Source organism: Protopterus annectens, chromosome 13.part0 (assembly GCF_019279795.1).
Source record: "Protopterus annectens isolate FY-2018-M chromosome 13.part0, PAN1.0, whole genome shotgun sequence".
Taxonomy (NCBI): domain Eukaryota; kingdom Metazoa; phylum Chordata; order Ceratodontiformes; family Protopteridae; genus Protopterus; species Protopterus annectens.
The window spans coordinates 416,816,874-416,841,918 of NC_056747.1; the positions used below are offsets into that span (position 1 = coordinate 416,816,874).

A 25,045-nucleotide genomic window follows, 5' to 3' on the forward strand; every position below is an offset into this window, starting at 1 on the left:
TTGAGAGTCCACCTGTGTCCCTGCTGGACAGGGGCTCTGGATATTGACTTGACATGGGCTAAACTTTTGGCTAGGCTTAAAAGGGCCACAGGGTCAATAGCCTAGTAACTTCCTATGATCCTACAGCAAGACTGAGAAATTATTATTTCTCCTTCTTGCTGTTCCTGTTAGGGGTCGCCACAGCAGATCACCTGTTGCCATTTCTTCCTGTCCTCTGCATCTTGCTCTGCCACACCAACCACCTGCATGTTCTCTCTCACCACATCCATAAAACTAATCTTAGGCCTGCCTCTTCCAGTTACCTGGTAGCTTTATCCTTAGCATCTTTTTCCCAATATACTCAGCATCCCTCCTCAGCACATGTCCAAAGCAACATAATTGTGCCTCTCTGGCTTTGTCACCAAACCTTCCAACCTGTGCAGACTCTCTAATATACTTATTCCTAATCCTGTCCACCCTCGTCACACCCAGTGCAAATCTTAACATCTTAAATTCTGCCACATCAAGTTCAAACTCGTGCCTTTTTGTCAATGCCACCGTCTCCAACCCATATAACATAGCTGGTCTCACTACCCTCTTGTAGATCTTCCCTTTCACAGGTACTAGTCAGCACAAATCACTCCTGACACTCTTCTCCACCCACTCCACCCTGCTTACACTCTCTTCACCTGTCTTCTACACTCACAGTTACTCTGAACTATTGACCCCAAGTATTTAAGCGCATCCACCTCTACTCCTTGCATCCTCACCATTCCTCTATCCTCCCTTTCATTCACACACATATATTCTGTCTTAGTCCTGCTGACCTTCATTAGTCTTCTGTCTAGAGCATATCTCCATCTCTCCAGGGTCTCCTCCACCTGTTCCCTACTCTCACTACAGATCACAATACTAATACACACTCCTCAAAACAGAGGTGGAATCCTTCAATGCCCCCGGGCCTGTGGAAAATACGGCCCAGACCACAGAATCCTTTATAAACGCATTCTATGAACACCTTCAGGAATGCATGGATCATGCAATCCCAAATAAAACCAAGACCCAATCCTCCAAAGGCAGACGTCCTGTCTGGTGGACCCCAGCCATAAACAAACTATACAATAGAAGGAGGAAGCTACTACATGATAGAGCAAAATCCCAAAAAGGGAAGGCATCTCTGATCAGTATTAGCAAAAAAACTACGGGCACTCATAAAATCGTCTGAGGCCAGCTTCGAGAGAAAAATTGCACAGGACACTTAAGGATAATCACAATGCTTTCTTTAGTTATGTTAGGAACCTGGGTGGGAATTCCCAGATATGCTCAGAATTACTCCAAAATGACAAAAATACACCGAACTCACACAGACATTGCCAACATCCTAGCAGACAGGTTCAGCGCAAACTTCTCCCCCCCCCTACCACCACCAAATGGGCAAATATCTATCCCAGCAGAGTGCTGCACCCCTGACATCTCAGATGCTCAGGTAAGAGCTGCCCTAGCCAAAGCAAAAAACACAACATCAATGGACCAGACGGTGTCCCGGGCTGTATCCTATATGAACTCCAAGAAGAGCTAAACCCAAACATAAAACTACTGTTCAATCTCAGCCTTACTACAGGATATGTACCCAAAGAGTGGCGTACAGCAACAGTGGTCCCTCTCCACAAAGGTGGAGCCTCAAAGGATCCTGGAAACTATCACCCCATAAGCCCGACTAGCGTGATCTGCAAAGCTATGGAAAGGATCATCATGGACCTCAAAGATATTGGGGACCTACAGACACTGGATCCTACCCAGTTCGGCTTTGTTAAGGGCAGATCCTGCCTCTTAAACCTGGGTGATTTCTTTGAAACAGTCACCAAGGCCATTGACGAGGGGAAGGTGGTCCACACAGCCTACCTGGACCGAGCAAAAGCTTTCGATACAATACCCCACTCTGGCATTATAGATAAGCTCACCAGCTTAAATATAAATCCCTATGTCACTAGATGGGTTGCAAACTGGCTCAAGGACAGAACCCACATGGTTAGAATTGCTGGAGCCATGTCAGACTCCAAACCAGTTACAAGTGGCGTCCCACAAGGCTCAGTCCTGGGACCTCTCTTGTTCAGTATATATTTCTCGGAGGTACAGGCCAACATGGAAGGACTGTGGCTGATCAAGTTCGCAGATGACTGCAAACTGGGTGCCATAATCGACTCTCCAGCAGACACAAGCATCCTCCAAAAGGGCCTCATAGAAACAGACAACTGGTGCCAGAGACATGGCCTCAAGCTAAATGCCAAAAAAAGTGTATAGTCATCCCCTTTGGCAAAAACAAAGTGCCCACAAATTACCACATAGGTGGTAATCCATTAAGTACAAAAGAAGCAATTAGGGACCCAAGTTGATAGCAATCTCTCATTTGACAACCACGTGGCCAAAGTGGTTAGAAAAACATTTTATATAGCCCACCTAATCATGAAGGGATTCGCATCTAGATCAGGGGAAGTCATCGTGCCTCTTTACTCATCCCTCATAAGGCCCATAATTGAGTACAATGCCCCTTTTGGGATGTACCTTACCAGACACATGTAGCAACTGGAAAGACCCCAAAAGTACCTCACCAAGAGGATCAAAGGGCTCAAACAGATGCTATATGCTGCCCGGTTAAAGAAACTCCAGCTCTACTCAGTGGCATACCGCCTGCTCAGAGCCGACCTGTGCCTGGCGTAAAAAGCCATGTCCAACCCAGAATTAATGGACACGCTGCACCTCAGAAAATCCAAATCCCCTCGAGCTACGCGCTCGAGACACTTGAACCTCAGCACTGAAATAAATAGGACATGCTGGAGGGACAGATTCATAACCCAGAGGCTCCCTTCACTCTGGAATAAAATCCCAGTCCAGGTTAGGCAGAGTCCCTCATTGACTCTCTTCAAGAGGAATCTTGATGAGTGGATGGGAGATTGTAGGTTTACCCCAGGTATCACTTCTGTGTCACTGTTAGACAGAGGCACAGTATCCCAACCTCGAAAAAGGGCATAGCAAAATTAATTTAAAATGGGTGGCGAAAGCGAAATACACTCTGGCTAGGCTTATAAAATGCCCTAGGGTAGATAGGTTCATAAGTTCATACTAGGCTATTTGCAATAACAAGGATTTATCAGGGGACCTACGAGAACTGATGTGGAAAACATGAACTCAGTTTTAAGAAAATTTACACAGTATTCCCCAAGGTACAATAACTGGGCTAAAAATATGGCTAGAAATAAGATTTTACAGGGACATTTGCATTTAACCGAAAGCTTGAACACACGTCCAATAACAGTTTCTGATCACGTGCCAGTTAAAATTTAAACCAGAAGGTAATGAAGTAATAGTCAGACACTGGCAAGAATGGGTAAGTAGAAGTTATTCGGGAAAATAGAAAATTCTCCAGAAGGAATAGCTAGTGAATGAGAAAATGAAAATGGAGTTTAAAAATTGGCAAGAAATAAAACAGAAAGCGAGGTATGGTTAAGAAGTAATAGGAATTATTTAGAGGGCCTGATAAAGTTTAAAGTATTTCAGAAAAAAAAGGAGAATATCACAGAAGAGGGGGAGCTGCACAGTGCCAAAGAGAAAATAACAGAGTATGCAGATGTTTAGAAAGATTGCCATTAAGCAACATTTTTTTTTTTTTTGACGACCACTCCAAAGCACAAAACCTTTAGTACAGCAACTTAGGGTTATAGCCAAACGTTTTAAGTCTAGGACAAGAAAAATAACCAGAGATCCTATAGGAATATCATACACTTCAGCAATGTTATAAAGATTTGTAACAAAGCAGAGAAATGTGGAAACTAAACAGCACAAATGGAAATATTTAGGGAAGACGTAATTATGCCAAGATTAGGAGGAGGATAAGGCTCAAGTAACAGTTACGACAAGAGACAATGAGATATAAATGATATATTATCTATTTGCAGAAGTAGTCAACAAAACAGATGGTATTTATGTGGAAGTTAAGAAGGCAAGTGAAAAAATCTGGAAGATTTTGTTTAATAGTATTTTAAAAGCAGGATCATCAGAATCTTAATTAAAAAAAAAAAAAAAAAAAAGAAGTTGTAGTGGCTGTTTATTAAGACAGTGAAAGCCCGTCAAACTTTTCATATACACCCTTTTCAATTTTTAAACCATGACTAAAGTGCGTTTATAAGCATACTAACAAAGAATGCCAAAGGTGTTACCAAAATTTATAGATATGGATCAATGTGGTTTTGTGGCGGTGAGACAAACATCTGACAACAGTAACAGAACAAAGATCAAGAGGGAAGCAAAATGTAAGATAATACCACTGTTTATAGTGGATTCTTGATGCAGAGAAAGCTTTAGCCAGACTAAGCTGGGGTGTGTTTTGAGTACGGCTACTGAAGCATTTGCATTCCCTGTTAATAAGATTTTAGCATGAAAAATGAAGGATTGGAGGCAATAATTAGAAGTGGAAGGGTTCCTCTCTGATAAGATGTGTTTGAACAGAGAAACCAAGCAGGGCTGTCCTTTCCCCCCCTTTAGTTATTTGCTTACTATTTACAGTCACTGGCAATTAAAATAAGGGCCTCAAAAATTAACAATATAATTGGTATACTAATCAATAAAAGTTGACTTTACTTGCAGACATTATTTTGTACTTTGTATGTCCAGAAAAGGATACATCTGGGTTGTGGAAAAGTTTGAGATAGAGTCTTTTTAGGATACAAAGAATGTACTGCTTTAACCTTTATTTTATCTTCATTATATACCCACTCAGGACTTTAGTGCCCATATTTGTGGGGACATGATGAGATGAATTGCTAAGAATATGTGGGGAAAAAATAAACAAAAAGGTAATATAAAATATGAGAAACTGAACACTTTATAGATATAGACAATAAGATACAAGCAGTGAAAAATGTTTTAGCCCCTTGAGTTTTATATACAGGTCAGGCCAGGCATATTTTTACCAACCAGAGAAGTTGTGGACAATAATAAAACAATTGAAGGAATTCTTCTGAAAGGGAGTGTGTTATGTGGGACAAGCTGATCATTCCAATACAAGGTAGTTTAGGATTACCAGATTTGACGGGCTACACAACACAAAAAAGATTATAACTCAACTTGGAAAGGAATGATGATGAAGCAGAGGAGTTCACCAAATAAGGAGACAATGGGATTTTGGATGTAGATCCTTAAGGAGAATATCCATTACAATAAACTATTATATTCATAAATCTGCAGAAAGTATTCTACGAAGCAAGCCAACACAGGAATGCACAAATGTGAGTTTGCTGATAGGTATGACTTAAGTAGGGGTACAGAAAATAGTAACAGGGGCCTGCAGAAAATCAAACAAACTAACCAAAGTATTGGGAAGAAATAACTAGAGAGGAAAAGGTAAAAGAATGGGAGGAGGCCAAGAAGTTTGCCTTCCTTATCAGGGATTAAGAGTATAAGCAAACAGAAAGGATAGGGGTGTCCTAAGTAAAAGACCTGCTCTGGAAGATTGACTCTAGAACTGAAGCGGGTGTGAAACGGGATAATTAGTTTGTGTCTTTCGGCTTTTCCCAGTTAGGGGTCGCCACAGCGGAACTCCGGTCCGCTAATGATTGGTAGTTGATTTTTATGTGCCAAGTTGCCGGCCCTGACTCACAACCTTCAACGAAGGTACACCCATTCACGCACGTCTCCACGCAGACAACGCTCTAGCTGAGAATCGAACCAGACCGCATCTTACTGTGAGGCGTCAACGCTACCGCAGCACCACCACCGCAAGTATGTGAAACGGGATAATTAGTACAGTATATAAAATATTGCTTCGTAAGGAATAATGGGAGGACATACGCACGACTCCAAAGTATTGAAAGTCTAGGTTTACTATTTTTGCTTGGAAGCGTCTGCATAGTTATTTTTATATCCCAAGTAGACTCCAAAGATTTATTCCCCAAGTAAATGGCAAACGCTGGAGGTATGATGGGGAAGAAAGAGGTAGCTAGGAACATGATGTTTAGAGTGTAATGAGACGGCAGATTTAAAATGCTCCCTACAGAGTACTGTGTCCAAAACACTGGGTCAGCAAATGGCTGTAACCAAGGAAATGATTCTTTCAGTTGTGATGAAGGATTTTTTTTATTTTCTATACAAAGTAAGGCCTTAAATTTTATTCTGCTAGCTGCCAAAAAAAAAACAATTACTAGAAAAGGGCAATCAGCATTTTAAACTACATCTGAAGTACTGAATATTGGAGAGAGAAAAAAAGATAAAAGAAAAGAAATGGAAAAGGGACGGAGCAAATTACACAGACATAAATGGAATGTGTGTGAACAATACATGTAAAATAATGTTAAGGAGAAGAAATTGAGCAACCTATGTAATGTACTGAAACACAATAATAAAAGAAAATTCATAATCTAGGAGGATTGCAGATGAACAAAACACGCTCTCTTTTTCTATTAATTTATGTGCGCCTGTGTATTAAGTGACATTTAACAAAAAAAGCATTTTCAAAAACAATACAGAAAGCAAGACAGATGCAAATACCCCGAACACAAAACATTTACTCCAAACATGATAAACACTGAAGCAGATGCAGATGGTACAGTCAGCCTTGCCTCGACCACTGCCAACCTGAAAATGGGACTGCTTACAGCTGGCAATTCACCTGTGGAGAATCTTCTACCTAAAGATGTAATTGCCAATTAGGCAGATGAAGGGCCAACAACAGAACCAAAATCTATTGGAAAAGCATGTATTGGGAAATGTGGGTCCAGCATGGAATCATGGTGAAGCATAAAGACTCTCCTGCTTCTTCTACAAAACACTGCCTTTACTAACTTCCTGTAGCTCAAATCCACAAGATCTGTAGTGGATAGATGCAGCAGAATCAGAAGTTACTGCATCTAGGAGTGTGTGCTAACTTGCATCTCTCAGAGACACAGGTTCCTTCAGTGATGAAGACAAAATAGTAAAATAAAACACCCCCTGAGAAATACCTTGAGAAGGAGCCTTAAAAGGGTTAAGTAACTACCAGTTAATGCACCACCACAACATGCAACTACTTGACAAAGGACTCTATGGTGCACTACCATAACATGTAGCTATTTAACAAGGGGTTTCATGGTCTAAAAACCGACCTCAGATACTGAAGAGTCTAGACATCTCTTGTGACCAACCAGGGACAACTCTGACAGGGGGAACTTCGAAGACTTAGGCTTAGAGTAAGCAGACTGATAACCCCAATCGTGTTCACTCTGTGGCAGACCAATCAGACACGTCGTGTTCATCTGAATAAGTGGCACGGATATCTTTTATCACTGTGCTTAACAGTAGAATTCAGCTTGATAAATTTGTCACATTTCTCTGTTACAGTACTCTTCCAGGCAAGAAGTATTAAATACGCCTTCTCCTCCAATAAGGGTATAAATATTGTGAAAATTAAATACTAAATCCACCACTTCTATGAAGGTCCAACACCCAATCAGTACAACTAAAGCACCGAGGACCACACAAAAATCAATCAAAATCTACGCAATACAACTGATGCCAATAAGCATAGTACACGGATAAAAACAAAACCCTCAGTGAGAAATATCAAAAGACTCTACAAAAGGTGCATCAGTCAAGAAATCTACAACTTTCTACTCCAAATCTCAAAGAAGAAAGGAGATAAGATAAAAACTAACTACACACATGTACTAGAACAGTTTTAAGTACCAAAAGACTAGGTACAATAAAACATAGCTCCCATATTTGATATAATTTACATTCTACAGTCTTAAATTCATAACACAATACAATACAAAAGTTATTTTCCAAAAAAAAAAAAAAAAAAAACAAATAAAACAGTGGTGATGAAGAGCAAAATGTAGTAAAATATTGGCTACAGGTAACTGTAGGAGATGGGCCTAAATCCTTGACAGAAGTATAGGAGAAGCTCTCATTACCAGATAATTTGGAATGGGAGTACCATTGGGGGGTACTAGCTAAACGGAAGGAAGTAAGGAAAACAGAAGGAATGTGTAGAGAGAATTTCAAAAGGATGTTAACTTTTAAAACAGAACTATGCGGGAGAATACAAGTACATTAAAAGAAAGGTGGGAGAGAAAAAACTGATAACAGATACTGAGCAGGCAAATACAATCCAGTTACCAAGGTATGCAACAAAGGCACGGAAATTCCAATCTCTGATGCCTGCATAGGTATTTTATGTGACATTGTGAAAAGAAATTGGCCCATCCTACTGACGGACCCAGAGGTGTTTAAGGAAGTGGGCACACAACCCCACTTCACTTTCAAGAAAAGCAAGTCCTTAAAACACAGATTATGTTATAAACAAACACAGGTCCCTTTTCCTGTTTCAGAATGCAAGGGCACATTTGTATGTGGACCCTGTAGAATTTGCAAATATGTACGGTCTTCAATTGTTATAATGCACCCCAAAACACTGTCAACTGGAATTTTCTTTTTATGCTGATTGTCTAAGAATATTGTCTATCTGGCAAAACGCTGCTCCTGTGACTGTTTTTATATTGGAAAGAGTAACGGAACTTTAAAAGAAAGGGTGATGGAACATTTAAATGACATTCGTAATGTAAAATTGACTACTGCATTAGCTATACATGTACAAGAAGCAGGCGATTCACATTGTTTTAAGTTTCTGGTTTTACAAATTGTTTATGCAAGTGCAAGGGAGGGTGATTGACAATATGCAGAACTAAGATGGATTGACTTCAGAGCTAACATGCCCCCTGGTTTAGACAGTGCTGTTTCTTAAAAACCAGCACTGAAGAAAAGCTTACTACACTAATTATTTTTATCTGCAATTGGTTTAAGTGCTGTATTTAAGGCTTGTATCCTTTTGTTTGTAGTATGGTCTGAAGTGGATGACCACGAAAGCGCTTACCATTTTTTGTTTTAATTAAGAGTTTTGTATTACTCAGCCTCTGGATATCTTCTTGGTACATAACTTACTTTAGATTTAATCCAGGTTCCACTACACATTTTTTGGATATATATGATTACAGATAAAACCAGATCTGATGTTGTAAATCTTGATTAATTCCGTACTGTTAGGACTTGGGTTCCGTCCTCTGAACAGACACTGCCATTACCAAGCTCACGCCAGCCAAAAACTCTCAGCCAAGACCTACCCACAATGCCCCCTCTCAGCCTCTTCATTATCTTGTTTATCTGTAAACACTCAGCCAGACAAAAAAAATTGTTACTCATTATAAATATTGTAAAAGTCTTTGCTATACTCCTGACTATTGACACTGTATAACTAATTACCTTGTAAACATCCAGTAACATTGCTATTTAATTGCTATACAATCCTTACACATGAAAACTGTAAAATATGTTGGGAGCTTTTCTTCCTGGGCCTCCACTGAAAAAGGGCTCAAGCTCAGTCAGACAAACGCGGCCAACAAATGCTAAATGAAAATACATACAGACAACATGCATACATAATACTGGAAAAGAAACATATGCATACACATACTGTTAACAGAATACCGAATTAAACAGACACCATACACAAATATGACAGAAAGCACATACAACTTACTAATTTTAGAGCCTCAGCTACACAGAAGTGGATTAGTGTATGAAAATTTTAACCAGACTTTGGTTCATAGAGAAAGACTAGACTAGCTACCCTTGCTGGCTATTGTAAACCTAGCCAATTTCCCTTTTTGTGCTCAAATTAACCAATCCCATCTGGTTAGAGATTGGTCTTACCTATCCCATGGTCAAGAATTATACATTAATCCTAATGAGAATAACTAGGTTCATACCATACACAATTTGAGGGGACTCATGCATGGGATAAAGCATTTAGGAGCCATCTAGCACTGGGGTAAATTTTCTGTTTCCCATACATAGATCCAAGTTATGCTTAAATATGGACAGTGCTGAACTTTAATGTGGATGGAAGAGTATTTTCCACAGTAGCAGCATCCTCTAAGATATACCTGTTCCTCCAAACTTTTCCGTGGACGTCACAGAAGAGATTTATATTTATTTATTGCATTTGCTTACCAGGAAAGTCCACTGGGCCTTGGAGAGCCCATTTTTAGTGGAGGTCCGGGGAGAAGCTCCACATACAAATTAATACAGAACATATAGTTTCAGTTACATAAATATTTAGAAGCCTATATAGTAATAATACACAAGATTTTAAGATAACAGTATAGTGTACATGTCAGCATTAGCACTATATTAACAATAAGTAGCTAGGAAAAGGATTGATGAGGACAATAGCAGTGCAAAAGACAGGGAGGAATAGGTTCAGGGGTGGTAGTAAGGTAGGTATAGAGAGGGTGGGTATAAATGATTTGGAAGGTAACAGGGGTAGGCAAGTCTGGGATGGCTACAGAGCTGGTTGGTCAGAAAGAGGAGGGATGCAAGGATGAAAAATAAGTTGGAGAAGAGGGCTACAATTGGGGTAGCAAAGTCTGGATTTAGATCACTAGAACAAATCCACCTGACACCATTTCATTTGAGAATGAGCATTAAATCAAATAATGAGTCAGAAAATGCCTTGTATGCCAGACACGTCACCTCATAGCTGTCTAGGATAGAAAGTCTAGTGACAGGGTTTGGAGTCTATCTGCATAGGGCATGTTGTTTAGCCCTAGTATCCTTTTAGTAAAATTATCTCTGGTCAATCCAGTTGTTGCTCATATCTGAACAAATACATGCCAAGGCATTATATTCAATGACTGGCATAAGGGCCAAGTAAAGAGGGGCAATGACATCCCATCCCTACACACAATCCCTTTGTTTATCAGCTGTGCAATATAGGACTTTCTTACAATGGACACATGCAGGTCAAAAGTTGTTACCATTCACACAAGCTCCCAAATTTCAAACAACTGAGTCAACTATTAGGGACATATTGCTAAAATGTTGACAGTTCCCTGGAATAGATGGCTTCCCAAAGGATTCACTTTTTTTAGCATTTAGTTTCAGTCCATGATTTTGGCACCATTTATTTATTTGGGACACACTGATGCAGGATGGTCATGTCATATGTGAATTCAATGAATGTTCATGGCTTGCAGTCATTTGCAACCTTAGTCAGCCAAAGCCCTTTAGTATTGACTTTTACTTCAAAAAAGTATATACCAAACTACCTTTTCCATTATGTCAGAGTGGGGAATTGCATCAAAAGCTTTGACCTCAAAGGTATACAGTGTGCATTTTACATCCATCCACTGCTTTAGCAACCTTTTCAAAAAAAAAAAAAAAAATCCTCCAGGTTGATTAAGCATAACCTGCCCTTGCCAAATCCACACAGACAGGTCATGTTTGGAGGGATCCCTGTATCCTAACGTCCTAAAAAAATTAAACTTTTTATCTTATTTTTGGAAACCCAAGAAATTATCACCTGCCAGCTACTTACAAAACAAACTTTATGATGCTTTACTAGAGTATAAACATACTACATAGCCTGGTCACCCTCAATGGGGTCTTACTTCTGAGTCAGTCATGAAGCATATGTGCGTATACACACTGTAGGTATAACAGGAACATGCAATAAACATACCTGTAATTTACAGATATTCCCAGTCAAGTGTGTTAAATATACACATGTTCTACATGCATACATATATACACACATTCGAACACATATTCACACACAAAGCATTTTATCAATCCAACTAAACTACCTGCTTCATAGAGTATAACGGCAGATATTACGTATGTGAAGATACTAATAAGTTATATATTTTGATGCGGCAAGTGAGCTGATCCAGTATGCCACTGTTATAAAAATAGCCTATTAACTATGTTAATATGCAGTTAGCGATAACACACAATGTGTAGATCACCTCCAGCTAAACTAGCAAGCCACCTCCCTAACTACATGAACAAGATGTGAACAAGATACTGGCAAGCATAATAGCTCTTGACTTTTCTATCTCCAAAGTGTGGCAGTCTTGCATCGCATAATGGGGAAAACATGAACAGACCTTGCATGCTGTTAAGCTTTTAGTACGTGTTCATAGGAAGTTACTAGGCTAATGCCTCCAGGGCCCTTACAAGCATAGCAAAGTTCAAACTGTGTTCCCAAGGATGTCTGGTACAAGCAGACACTAAAATCAGCATCTACTGCACCTGTCCAAGAAGGACACAGGTGGAATCCCTGGGATGAATTTACAGTTACCCATTCAATCGTCCAAATTACACAAATAGGGCTAATGAGGGGCTTTAATATGAATAGGAAGTTTATTCCAAAGGTGGGGCAACCTCAGAGACAAATCTTTCTCTAAAGCTAGGTCTGTTGATGTCACATACCAGGTTAAGGTCCTTTGAGTGACCAGTGTGTCATTTGACTTGTGAATGTGCAGCATTTCCATTAAAGCTGGGTCAGAGATTGTTCTATATCCAAGGCAAGTCTCCTCTGAGCAGTCTGTACGACACAAAGTGACAATGATTTCAGTCTGGCTGCGATTGAAAAGCATACTCCAATGGTGATGCTAATTCCTGTTTTAACCCATGTAGAACACAGCCTGGGGATGTTGCCTGGCCCTACAGAGGCTGTGTTTTTGGCCTTGCACAAGGCATTAAGACCGGAGCCTCAGAGATACTAGAAGAGGGACAGGTGTTAGGGATGCTTTGGGGTATATGTGGCAGGGACAGGGGAGTAAAGTTTTCACTGAACCCGTCAGCCAGCAGATATGCTGTATATACAGGTTCTACATGAAGTACCATTAACTACAAGGTCAGGGCAAATCTGGGCCTTACCTTTGAGGTTACAGATGTAACTAAAGCATGCCTTGTGGTTATCCTTAAATAAGTAAGCTAATTTGAATTTATAGTTTGCTTTGGAGGACACCAATAGGACTCCTATTTGCTTGTTTAAGTTGAGGAGGGAGCGTTTCTAGCTTTGAGACTGTTCCTTCCTACCCTTAGACAGCAATTTCTTTCGCCTTTTGTATAGTCTGTTAATGGCAGTTGTCCACCAGGCAGGTTTGTTTTTCCTTTAAGATCTTGCATTAGTTCCATCAGGTACGGCACAGTCAATACTATTGTACAAGTGATTGTATAAAAGCACTAATGTACAACTCACCACAGGTGTCTGTTCCATCGGTAGGGAAAGGGGCTATGAAGCTATTTATGCAGTCATGTAAGAGGCTGTAATTGGCCCTGGAGACATTTTTTTAGTCTAGTTGTTGCTGGGAGGGGGTGGGGGGTCTTGTGTTATAGTTACTTCCAGCGAGACTGATTTGTGGTCAGATCTTACCAGGGATGGCCACACACTGGGGATGATGCAGCTTTCCCCCATGTTGGGGAGTACCAAGTCCAGGATGTTTGAGCCCCTTGTGGGTGTGTCAACTAGCTGGTCCAGAGCACTGGAGTTAACGAAATCCAGGAACCTTTGGACAAGTGAGTTAGAACACAATTTACCCAGTCAATGGATGGGTAATTAAAGTCACCAAAAAGCAGGGTGTTTGGTTGTATCTTGATGGACTCATGTAGATCCAAGTAGGCTGAGTGAATGTCCCGACTCATGGAGGGGGTCCTATAGCTGACAATGACCTGAAGAGGAGTCTTAATACAGTCAATTGCACCTGAAGTCATTCCAGGGAATTGTGTTGTTTAACCCAATCTAGAGGTGTACTGTGGTGGTGGTGCTGTGTTAGTGTTGTTGCCTCACAGTAAGACGTTGTCCTGTTCGATTTTCAGCTAAAGTGTCTTCTGTATGAAGACATGCGTGAATTGGCGTACCTTTGTTGAAGGTTGTACGTCAGGGCTGGCAACTCTGTACGTAAAAATCTACTGCCAATCATTAGCGGACCAGAGTTCCGCTGTGGTGACCCCTAACAGGGAAAAGCCGAAAGATATAACAACCCAATCTAGAGGTGTACTTATTTTTAATGAATACTGACACCACCTCCTTTAGTTTTCATGCCTTCAGTTAGTGTCTGAATGTGTGGAAAAAAAATGTAACCCGGTACAACTCTGGTGCTCTCCGCAGCCTTAGACCAAGTATTGGTGACTGCACAAATGTCAGCATCTTCCAGGGCGAGGACAGCTTCCAGTGGGTGAGGTTTCTGGTTTAGACTCCTACCATTTAGCAGCATAACTTTGAGGTTGTTTTTACATCACTAATTTTGTTCTTGTGACATTGTCTTAAAAAAAAAAAAAAAAAAAAAAAGGCACTACAAGGATGACAAGAGACTTGGTAACCAAAATCAGAGGAAGACCATCTCTGGCAAAGAATCGAGGTCTGTTGACCATGTCATTCCAGGCTAACAGATAATGGATCCCCTTTCAATGACACCAAAAATGACGTCAATTGTTGAAGTCAATCATTTTTGTTTGTACCGAGACGATATCCTAGATGAAAGCAGAACGCTGCTTAAGGCTAGGGACATACCTCCATGAGACACAATCAGAGAGCTCAGTCATGTCTATCTTCATATAGTCCAGACAGGCATGTCTCAAATCGTTCACACCAACAAGGACTATGATGTAATCATAACAGTGCCTTGCTGTTGAGAGACGTGCGTGTGTCAAGACATATCCAGCCTGGTAAGACATGTGTGGCTCACAACCAAATCACCTGACTAAGGTGTTTGCTTTTGTGTTGTACCTTAGGGACTTGACTGGTGAGACACTGGTGTGTGAGATAGTTTAGTACTAGGCCATCTGCCCTGGGGCATTTATAAGCCTAGCCATAGTGATGTGGCTTTTGCCACCCCATGTAATGGTACAAAAGTGTACAGAATATTTTTAGAATACTGCGCCTCGGTCTAGTAGTGACACAGAGATGACCCCTGGGGTAAACCTACGATCCCCCATCCACTCGTCAAGATTGGTCTTGAAGAGAGTCAGTGAGGGGCTCTGCCTAACATGAACTGGGATTCTGTTCCAGAGTATGGGAAGCCTCTGAGTTATGAATCTGTCCCTCCAGCATGTCCTATTCATATCTGTGCTGAGGTTTAAATCTTTAGCTCTCGTGGTTCTGATGGATTTGGATTTTTTTAGGTGGAGCACGTCCATCAATTTCTGATTGGACATGGCCTTGTATGTCAGGCACAGATCACCTCTTGAGTAGGCGGTATGCTACTGAATAGAGCTGGAGTTTCTTTAGTCTGGCAGCATATGACATATGCAAATAAACGCCAACTACGTAACAGATATCTGGAGACTGACACGAAGAATCACTGCTCGTACACAAGATGAAAATTATTTAATGTAAAAATTCCACAGAATACACGTAGATAAGTTCCATACTATATCTTTCTATATCTTATACAAAATTATATGCCATATTGAGACTGAGTGGTGCCACCATATCTGAAAACATTCAGACAGGAAGAAAGAAGGAACTGGGTATCCTACAGTACTATCATTCAAAATACCCACTACTGATGATATGACATTCATGTGGCTTAATAATTAAATCATTTATAATAAAGCTAAGAATGGTTTAATGCTAATGAAATCATTAAGTCCTGGTTTTCTGGTGGAATCTGTCAGAATCTGCCATCTACTCACTTGCTGCTAACTCCATTTTCCAGTTCCCTCCAAGTGGTGTAATAGAAATCTGATCAATGATGGCAAATGAAAAACTGTGGTCACTCCCCTGATCCAAAATGTGTCTATATAACGCATTTTTAGTGTCACATTTTTGTATCTGATATAGATGTTCATACATACGTTTCTTCAGTTGTCTTTCCGTTTTGCCAATATAATGGGCATTACACCGTGTGCAGTTAGCTATATACACTACCCCTTTTGAACAGCAATTCCCAGTCTTGCATCTAATAGACGTACAATTGATGTCATCTAACCTGATGGTCTTAGCTGTATTGATATACTTACATTGCTTACATCTCCCACATTTAGTGGTTCCATAAAGTACATCTACTTTACCCTTACTATAGCTTGCCCTCTCCAACAGTCGTTTAATATTGGGTGCTGTTTTATAAACACATTTAGGAAACTTGTCCCATCTTTGGTCTTTATCCATTGAAACTATAATTGCCCAATGTTTCTCAAGGATTTCTTTAATCAAATGTGTATAGGGTGTGTACATGAGTACACATGCTCTTCCATAGGGTTCATTTTGTCCTTCTATCCTATCATTCATTTTATAACATCCTAATAAAGGTGGATATTTGTGCCCCCATTCGCCTTCCACATATCTTATTACTTCATTAACCATTTTCTTTGGGTAAGCACGTTCCAAAAATAACTTTCTGATGTAACTAAGTTCTACCTCCATGATGTCCTTTGTGGAAGACATCCTAGCGGCCCGAATACATTGTCCTTTTACTATGTTTTTTAAAGACAAATGGAGGATAGTTACTGCTGAAATGTGTGTAATCATTCGAAAAGGTGGGCTTTCTATATAGCTTTGAAATGAAACCTTCATCATTATGGCTGATTGAAATTGCATTTTTGGACATATTAGTGTGACTACAACTATGTGTAAATTTGTGGAAACCAGTGGTGTTGTTGATGTACTCCATGAATTCCTCTACTTTTTCAACTGGACCATTCCACAAGATAAAAATAAAAATATCGTCCAGGTATCTTGCATAATAGGAAATGTTGGCAAAGAACATACTGTTGAATACATGTTCTGACTCCCATTCAAGCATGACCAAATTTGCGAAAATGGGAGCGCAAGCTGTTTTGCTGTTCAAAAGGGGTAGTGTATATAGCTAACTGCACACGGTGTAATGCCCATTATATTGGCAAATACGGAAAGACAACTGAAGAAACGTATGTATGAACATCTATATCGGATACAAAAATGTGACACTAAAAATGCGTTATATAGACACATTTTGGATCAGGGGAGTGACCACAGTTTTTCATTTGCCATCATTGATCAGATTTCTATTACACCACTTGGAGGGAACCGGAAAATGGAGTTAGCAGCAAGTGAGAGTAGATGGCAGATTCTGACAGATTCCACCAGAAAACCAGGACTTAATGATTTCATTAGCATTAAGCCATTCTTAGCTTTATTATAAATGATTTAATTATTGAGCCACATGAATGTCATATCATCAGTAGTGGGTATTTTGAATGATAGTACTGTAGGATACCCAGTTCCTTCTTTCTTCCTGTCTGAATGTTTTCAGATATGGTGGCACCACTCAGTCTCAATATGGCATATAATTTTGTATAAGATATAGAAAGATATAGTATGGAACTTATCTACGTGTATTCTGTGGAATTTTTACATTAAATAATTTTCATCTTATGTACGAGCAGTGATTCTTCCGTGTCAGTCTCCAGATATCTGTTAAGCATATGACATATGTTGGAGACCCTTGATCCTCTTGGTGAGGTACTTTTGGGGTCTCCCCTAGCTGTTGCAAGTGCCGGGTGAGGTACATACCAAATGGGGCATTGTACTCAATCATGGGCTTGATAAGGGAGGAGTATAGGGGTACAATGACCTCCTTTGCTCTGGATGTGAATTCCTTCATGATAAAGTGGGCAAGGTAGAAAGGTTTTCTAACCACTTTGGCAATGTGGGTGTCAAATGAGAGGTCACTATCGACTTGGGTCCCCAGGTCTCCGATTACTTTTTCCGTACTCAGTGGGTTACTGTCTATGTGATAATTTGTGGGTACTTTGTTTTTCCCAAAGGGGATGACTATACATTTTTTGGCATTTAGTTTAAGGCCATGACTCTGGCACCAGTTGTCCATTTCAGTGAGGCCTTTCTGTAGGATGTAGGTGTCAGCTGGTGTATCGACTATGGCGCCTAGTTTTCAGTCATCTGCGAACTTTGTCAGCCACAACCCTCCCATGTTTGCTTTCACATCTGAGAAATAAATGCCGAACAAGAGGGGTCCCAGGACAGAGCCCTGTGGGACACCACTTGTGACTGGCTTTGAGTCTGACATGGCTCCAGCGATTTTGACTTTATGGGTTCTATCCTTTAGCCAGTTTGCAACCCATCTTGTGACATACGGATTTACATTTAAGCTGTTGAGCTAGTCTATGATGCCAGAGTGGGGTATTGTGTCGAAAGCTTTAGCAAAGTCCAGGGAGGCTGTATGGACTGCTTTGACCTCGTCAATGGCTCTAATGACTGTTTCGAAAAAGTCAACCAGGTTCAAAAGGCAGGATCTGCCCTTTACAAAGCCGAACTGGGTGGGATCAAGTGTCTAAGTCCTCAATGTCTCTGTTTATGAGTTCCATAATGATTCTTTCCATAGCCTTGCAGACCAGGCTGGTTAAGCTTATGGGGCGGTAGTTACCAGGGTCTGTAGAGGTGCCTCCTTTGTGGAGTGGGACTACTGTTGCTGTACGCCAGTGTTAAGGTACATACCCTGTAGTAAGGCTAAGGTTAAATAGCATTTTTATGTGCGGGTTTAGCTCCCATTGATGCTGTGTTTTTAGCTTTGCTGAGGGCGGTTCTCACCTGGACATCTGAGAGGACAGGGAGGTTACATTCAGCTGGGTAAGTATTTCTTCTTTTGGGGGTGAGGGAGGGGAGAAATTTGCACTGAACCTGTCTGCCAGAATGTTGGCAATATCTGTGGGTTCAGTGTATTTTTTGTCATTGTGAACTAACTCTGAACATATCTGAGGGTTTCCGCCCAGGTTTCTAACATAGCAGAAAAGGCCTTGTGGTTATCTTTAGTGTCCATAGCGATTTTTCTCTCAAAGTTGGCCTTGGATGTTTTTATGAGAGAACGTAGCTTTCTACTAGTGCTGATCAGAGATGCCTTCTCTTTATGGGATTTTGCTCTGTCGTGCAGTAGCTTCCTTCTTTTGTTATACAATTTGTTTACGGCTGGGGTCCACCAGACAGGACGACTGCCCTTGGTGGAGAGGGTCTTGGTTTTATTTGGGATTGCATGATCCATGCATTCTTGGAGATGTCCGTAGAAAGCATTTGTGAAGGATTCTGCATTGTGGGATGCGATTTCCACTGGCCCAGTGGGCTTAAAGGATACCATCTCAGTTTTAAGAAGTGTAAAGTCGGCTTTTGAGAAGTTTTTCACTGTAGTCTTTTGTGTTGGGGGTGGAGGTGGGATATGTATATCCAGGGTGATTAGTTTGTGGTCAGATCTCACTAGTGAGGGGTATACTTCCGGTGTGGAGCACTTTGTCCCCATGTTTGTGATGATCAGGTCTAGTATATTATCTCCCCTTGGGGGAGAGGTGACTAGCAGTTCCATTGCATTTGAATTTATGAATTCCAGGAACCTTTGGGCTAGGGTGTTTGGGCTAAAATAATGCACCCAGTCTATGTTAGGGTAGTTGAAGTGTCCCAATATGATGGTGTTTGGTGAGACATTCATATCCTCCAATGTCTTCAGGAAGGCTGAATGGGGTTCCTGAGATTGGGCGGGTGGTCTGTAACATGCTACCAGCTGTATAGCAGTTTTGCCTACGGTTAGTTGCACCTGGATGGTCTCTGATGCTTCATGTGTTGCCACTAACCTGGAGGTGTGGGGGTCCTTGATGAATATGGACACGCCCCCTCCCTTTTTGGTTTGGCCCGAGTTTTGGGGCCAAAAAGCACAATACGAGGTATAGCCTGGTAGCGCTGGGGTGCTCTCAGGAGCCTTGAACCAGGTTTCAGTTACTGCACAGACATCGATGTTTTCCATACTGAGGAGTGCTTAGAGAGCCTGCATCTTGAGATTTAGACTTCTGGCGTTGAGCAGCATTACCCTTAATTTTTTTCCATTTTTGTTTTCTAAGGAGGTGGGTTTGTCTTTTGAGCCTTGCCTAAAAAAGGCACTATGGGGGTGGCAAGAGCCTTGGCCAATATAAGGAAACCCAGTGGTGACAGATGCAAGCCGTCCCTTGCGAAGTAGCGTGGCTTGTCCAGCATGCCACCCCAAGCAGACAGACATTGGATCCCCCTAGAATGACACCAGTATTTGAGCCAATTATTAAAGCTGATCTTCTCTTTGTACTGTGGCATAATTCTTGGTGAGAGCAAGATGCTGGTCAGGGTCATACCAGCCTGGGCTACATAATCAGAGAGCTCCTCTAGGTCTCTTTCCATGTAGTCCAGAGAGGTAAGTCTCAGGTCATTCACGACGACATGGACAATGACGGAATCATATTTGTACTTGCTTTGGAGTGACCCGAGTGCGTGTGTTATGTGGCGGATCCTAGCTCCCGATAGGCAGCTCACCGTTACGCTCTCCTTGTTCAGCCTAGTAAGCGGAACGTCAGTGTGTCTGACTATAGAGTCACCTATTACTAGTGCATCAGGCATGGTGTTCGGCCTTAAGGGCTGTGATTGTTTGACACACTGATTTATTGAAGTACGTGTTATGTTTTGAGGTGGTGGATTTTTGGGTGTCTGCTTTGGGAGCCTCTGTTTTGGTAAGTTTTTGTTAGAGCCTCCGAGTATGTCTGTGTGTTATGTGTTTGGTATGCAGTTGTGGTAGGTCTATGTGGGACTGGGTTTGGTGTGTGTGTGTGTGTGTGTGTGTGTGTGTGTGTGTGTGTGTGTGTGTGGTTACCTTCTCCTCCTGTCTGGTCTTGCCAGTCCCGAGTTGAGAGTTCAGCCTCCAGTTTGGCTATATAGTTGCATCTCTCACATGTATTTGTGTTTGTTGGGAGGAGGAGAGGGTTGTCTGCGTACATGAGACAATTGTAGCATTGTCTCAAGATTCCCAGATTAACCATCTGAACAGGAGAGGATGCTAGTAATCTACCACTCGACATGCTAGAATATTATAAGAGAGTGCTGTGCCTTTAAGGGAAGTGGGTACTCACAGGGGTGGTAGGTGGATGTAGTGCTTACTTAGAAGAGAGGTTTTGAGAACAAGTGCTAGGCTTGTAATAAAGCGAGTAGACTGATTTTTATAAGAGTAGAGTTTTAAGGGAAAATTTGAAGAGCACACTTGGCGGAGCCAGAAAAAGTTTAACTGCTATGCGGACAAACGTGGATTTTAAACAGGGAACTTCAAAAGAGCTAGAAATGGTCCAGAACAACCAATTACTACAAGCTCTTGTGCTGAGGTCACTCCTTCAGGGACAGATAGGCTGCTCAAGGCTCCCCACTCCCACTGGTGAGCAAAGAAACTTCCTTCTATCCAAGTAAGGCAATGGACAACACAAGAACTACTCCACAGCCCAGCCTGTATACTAGTCTAAACTAGTCAAGGAGAGGCAGGAAAACAAGGATTTTTTTTTTTTTTTTTTTGGTTTTGAGATAGAAAGCACACAGAAATGCAGGAAACAGTAATAAATTAGTTGCACAAGCTAGCACACTTTAGTGGGCAGCCTCAACAGTTAAATTTAACACAACAAACAACTTTCGACCAATTTTCGACTAAATGAAACTAAGTGCAGATAATATATAAATACAAAAAACAGATAATGATACATTATGTGTACTATGTTCTGCAGAGAATATTATGTGAAGTGTGCTTGTATTCAACTAGAAAGCTCAGAGAATGTTTTAAATATGTTAGAATACTTTGATGGCGTAATAGGACTTACAATGCCAGATTAGTAAAAAAAAAAAAAAAAAAAAAAACAAGACAGGATGTATAACAGACCCTTTCAATACGGAACATCGAGAAGCTTTGACCTTAACACTCAAAATGAGTAATATTCCTCATAAATAGATACACTTGAGAGGAACGCCGATAGGTTAAACATTTTTGCTACTGCAAATGTTGACACAATATTACATACTCACACATTTAAATGCAGATATTTTAAATAATATAGCAGGAATAAAACCGCAGTAAGGCAACACTATCACACTCCCCCCGCCACTCGATTATTTTACATAATAATAAACAAACGATATATTGGTGTAAACACATGCTCTCAACTAGAATCACTCAGGTACACATCACAATTAGAAGATAAAAAGTAAAACATATACAGCCACTGCCGTCTTTAACCAACTACCTGTTAACCATTACTATTAATCATAATTCTGCAAATAATCTCCAAAGGAAAGAATTAAACAGTATTTTTTGCATTAACACGTTATGTACAGCCTACCACACACCTCACCTGGCTGGGGGTGCAACTCTAGAAGTACGGCTTCTACTCCCGCGTGGCATTTTAGTTATTGAAAAGTTGAAAATGTAATTTCAATGCACCAAATTTCCAGGTCACCTTTACCAAATGTCACGTATTTTCCAGAATGAGTATTATATCACCAAAACGTCACTACGCTGCGACAAGAAGTGACGAAATTAAAGTCGAATTACAAACGTGGAAAAAGGGAATAAAAGTAACTTTGGAGTATTTACGACTGTTCTTATTTTAAACAAAAAATATTGCGGTGTCTTGTGCCTGTTACTTTATATTATTTCAATTGTTGACGTTGGCAGGGATAATTGTAAGTTTTTTCTACAAATAACAATTTATGCAGATATTTGTAACATCACGTGGTTAAAAGCAGTCGAACCCAATGAGATTAATTAGCATATGCTTGTTTATTAATTTTTTGGTTATATACCAGTGTACTGCCTCGCAGGATGCGCAGTAGCAAACCCCGTCCGTAACCGCCCATAAGTACTGTGACTGTCAAACACAAGACAGTAACCATAAACAAGAGGAAAACGCTATACCCTATTTATAGTAAATATATAAAACGATGAAGCGGATAAGAATGAAATCAGCAAGTGGCAACATACATTCCTTAGCTGTCTGATGACTATTTGTTTATTAAAAGTTTTGTGAAACTGGTAGAAAGGGTTATGGTGGCTTGAAAGTGGGGTTCTTTAGATTTTTTTTAGAAACAAGTTACGTATAAATGGCGGTGGAAGGGTGGAACGTAGATATCGGAGAAGCAGTGTACCGGTCCCGGGATCCGGTTAAGAACCTGAAGATAAGGTAATGAAGTAATGATAACTGTTTGGCGTGTGATATGAATTTCTTACAGTATGTAGAGGGAAAATCACGAACGTGGAATTTTAAGTCATACGGAAAGCTCATTTGCTCTGTATGGGAAGCTGTGTAATTTTTTTCTTTACAAAGCGATTTGTGCAGATGTGAATCTGTTAATGATACGAAAGAAGTAAGGCTTCTATTTCACGGGCATAGACAATGCTATTACGTTCTGGTTTATATTTATTCGGAGGGAATTCATCACTAAATAGGGTTACCACCTGTCCCTTTTTGCGACTGGGCAGCTGTGTCCAGTGAAAACAAAAACTTAAAAATCGCAAATGTCCTGAGATTTTAGTATAAAGCGTATTTCCAAAGTTTTCTTTAATAGTTGCATAAAACAGTTATTTTATATCTGAAACGCCTGTTATATGAAATGGCATAAACAAGCAACTCAAATGCTACAATAATGCGCTTTGATTTTTGGCAAAAAAGTGAAGTAATGCCCCTTGCCTGATCATGGGTATGTTTTGCTCTGCAAAATCTCACGTTTCTACAAAACAATGTCCATTTGGGTATCTGAAAAGGTGGCAACTCTTTACTAAACTGCCCCGTTCTCTGGGCGATCTTGGAAAAAACGTTACTTGTTTAGTATGTGAGCCAGGTAGGTGGGGTTACAAGTAATTAGGGTTACCACCTGCCCCACTTTGCGAGGGACAGTCCCTCTTTGGGCAGTTGTCTTGACAAATAATATTAAAAATGGCAAGTGTCCTGAGATTGTAGGACATAATTATGTCCCATGTTTTATGTAATAGTTGCAATCTCTCATTTGACAACCACGTGGCCAAAGTGGTTAGAAAAACATTTTATATAGCCCACCTAATCATGAAGGGATTCACATCTACATCTTGGGAGGTCATCGTGCCTCTTTACTCATCCCTCATCAGGCCTATAATTGAGTACAATGCCTCTTTTGGGATGTACCTTACCAGACACCTGCAGCAACTGGAAAGACCCCAAAAGTACCTCACCAAGAGGATCATAGGGCTCAAACAGATGCCATATGCTGCCCGGTTAAAGAAACTCCAGCTCTACTCAGTGGCATACCGCCTGCTCAGAGACGATCTGTGCCTGACGTATAAAGCCATGTTCAACCCGGAATTAATGGACGTGCTGCACCTCAGAAAATCCAAATCCCATCAAGCTACGCGCTCGAGAGACTTGAACCTCAGCACTGAAATAAATAGGACATGCTGGAGGGACAGATTCATAACCCAGAGGCTCCCTTCACTCTGGAATAAAATCCCAGTCCAGGTTAGGCAGAGTCCCTCATCGACTCTCTTCAAGAGGAATCTTGAGTGGATGGGAGATCGTAGGTTTACCCCGGATATCACTTCTGTGTCACTGTTAGATAGAGGCACAGTATACTAACCTCGAAAATGGGCATAGCAAAATTAATTTAAAATGGGTGGCGAAAGCCAAACACACTCTGGCTAGGCTTATAAATGCCCTAGGGCAGATAGCCTAGTATGAACCTATGAACCTATAAAATAGTTATTTCCACATTGAAAATACCTAAATGTTACAAGAAACAGAATAAGCAACTAAACTGCTACAAGAATAAGCTTTTATTTGTGCAAAAAGTAAAGTTTTATCCTTTGTACTGACCGTGGGTATGTGTCGGCCTGTAAAATCTGATGTGTGTCCCGAAAATGTCCCACTTTGGCCATTCGAAAAGGTGGCAACCCTACAGGGAATGTAATTTCTGATATGGTTTGTGTAACTCGATTTACCCTAAAATCACAGTCTGATCGCAAGCTACTTTGTATAGGCACATGGAACTGCATGCTGACTTTAAACTTATTTTTAACACATGTTAATTAATCATTCTGTTAATACACATTGTGGATATTTGCAGCCTTGTCCCTGCTAATTGCACCAAAAGTTAGTTTGTATGTTGATGTACAGTGATACACAATTCTGACCATTGTCCTTTTTATTTCTGGATGCCAATGGATTGTTTGTATGTATCTGTTAGAGTGCGTTCTGTCAGAGTCTGTTGTCTCACTCACTCACAGCATCGTAGATAGACACTTGCAATCAAATGGAGGATATGGCAGTAGTCCAGCAATGTATGTATTGCAAGTTCATAGGTTTATACTAGGCTATCTGCCCTAAGGCATTTATAAGCCTAGCCCAAATTTTTGTGGCTTACGCCACCCCTTGTATGAAAAAATACTGTGCCCATTAGTTTGTTGTG

General features: G+C 40.7%; 2 protein-coding genes across 2 annotated transcripts in view; one reads left to right on the forward strand and one right to left on the reverse strand.

The window, feature by feature from the left end:
• Window positions 1–22,163, reverse strand: part of CHCHD2 (coiled-coil-helix-coiled-coil-helix domain containing 2) — a 150,120-nt gene extending 127,957 nt beyond the window's left edge. The window contains exon 1 of the mRNA XM_044054050.1: window positions 21,964–22,163. Within this exon, the coding sequence (XP_043909985.1) occupies window positions 21,964–22,013 (50 nt within the window). The 5' untranslated portion in view covers window positions 22,014–22,163. The remainder of the gene's footprint in view (window positions 1–21,963) is intronic.
• A 304-nt stretch (window positions 22,164–22,467) lies between these two features.
• The window catches only part of MKS1 (MKS transition zone complex subunit 1), a 1,448,767-nt gene continuing 1,446,189 nt past the window's right edge, over window positions 22,468–25,045 (forward strand). Inside the window, exon 1 of the mRNA XM_044054835.1 lies at window positions 22,468–22,791. Coding sequence (XP_043910770.1) covers window positions 22,712–22,791 — 80 coding nt within the window. The 5' untranslated portion in view covers window positions 22,468–22,711. The remainder of the gene's footprint in view (window positions 22,792–25,045) is intronic.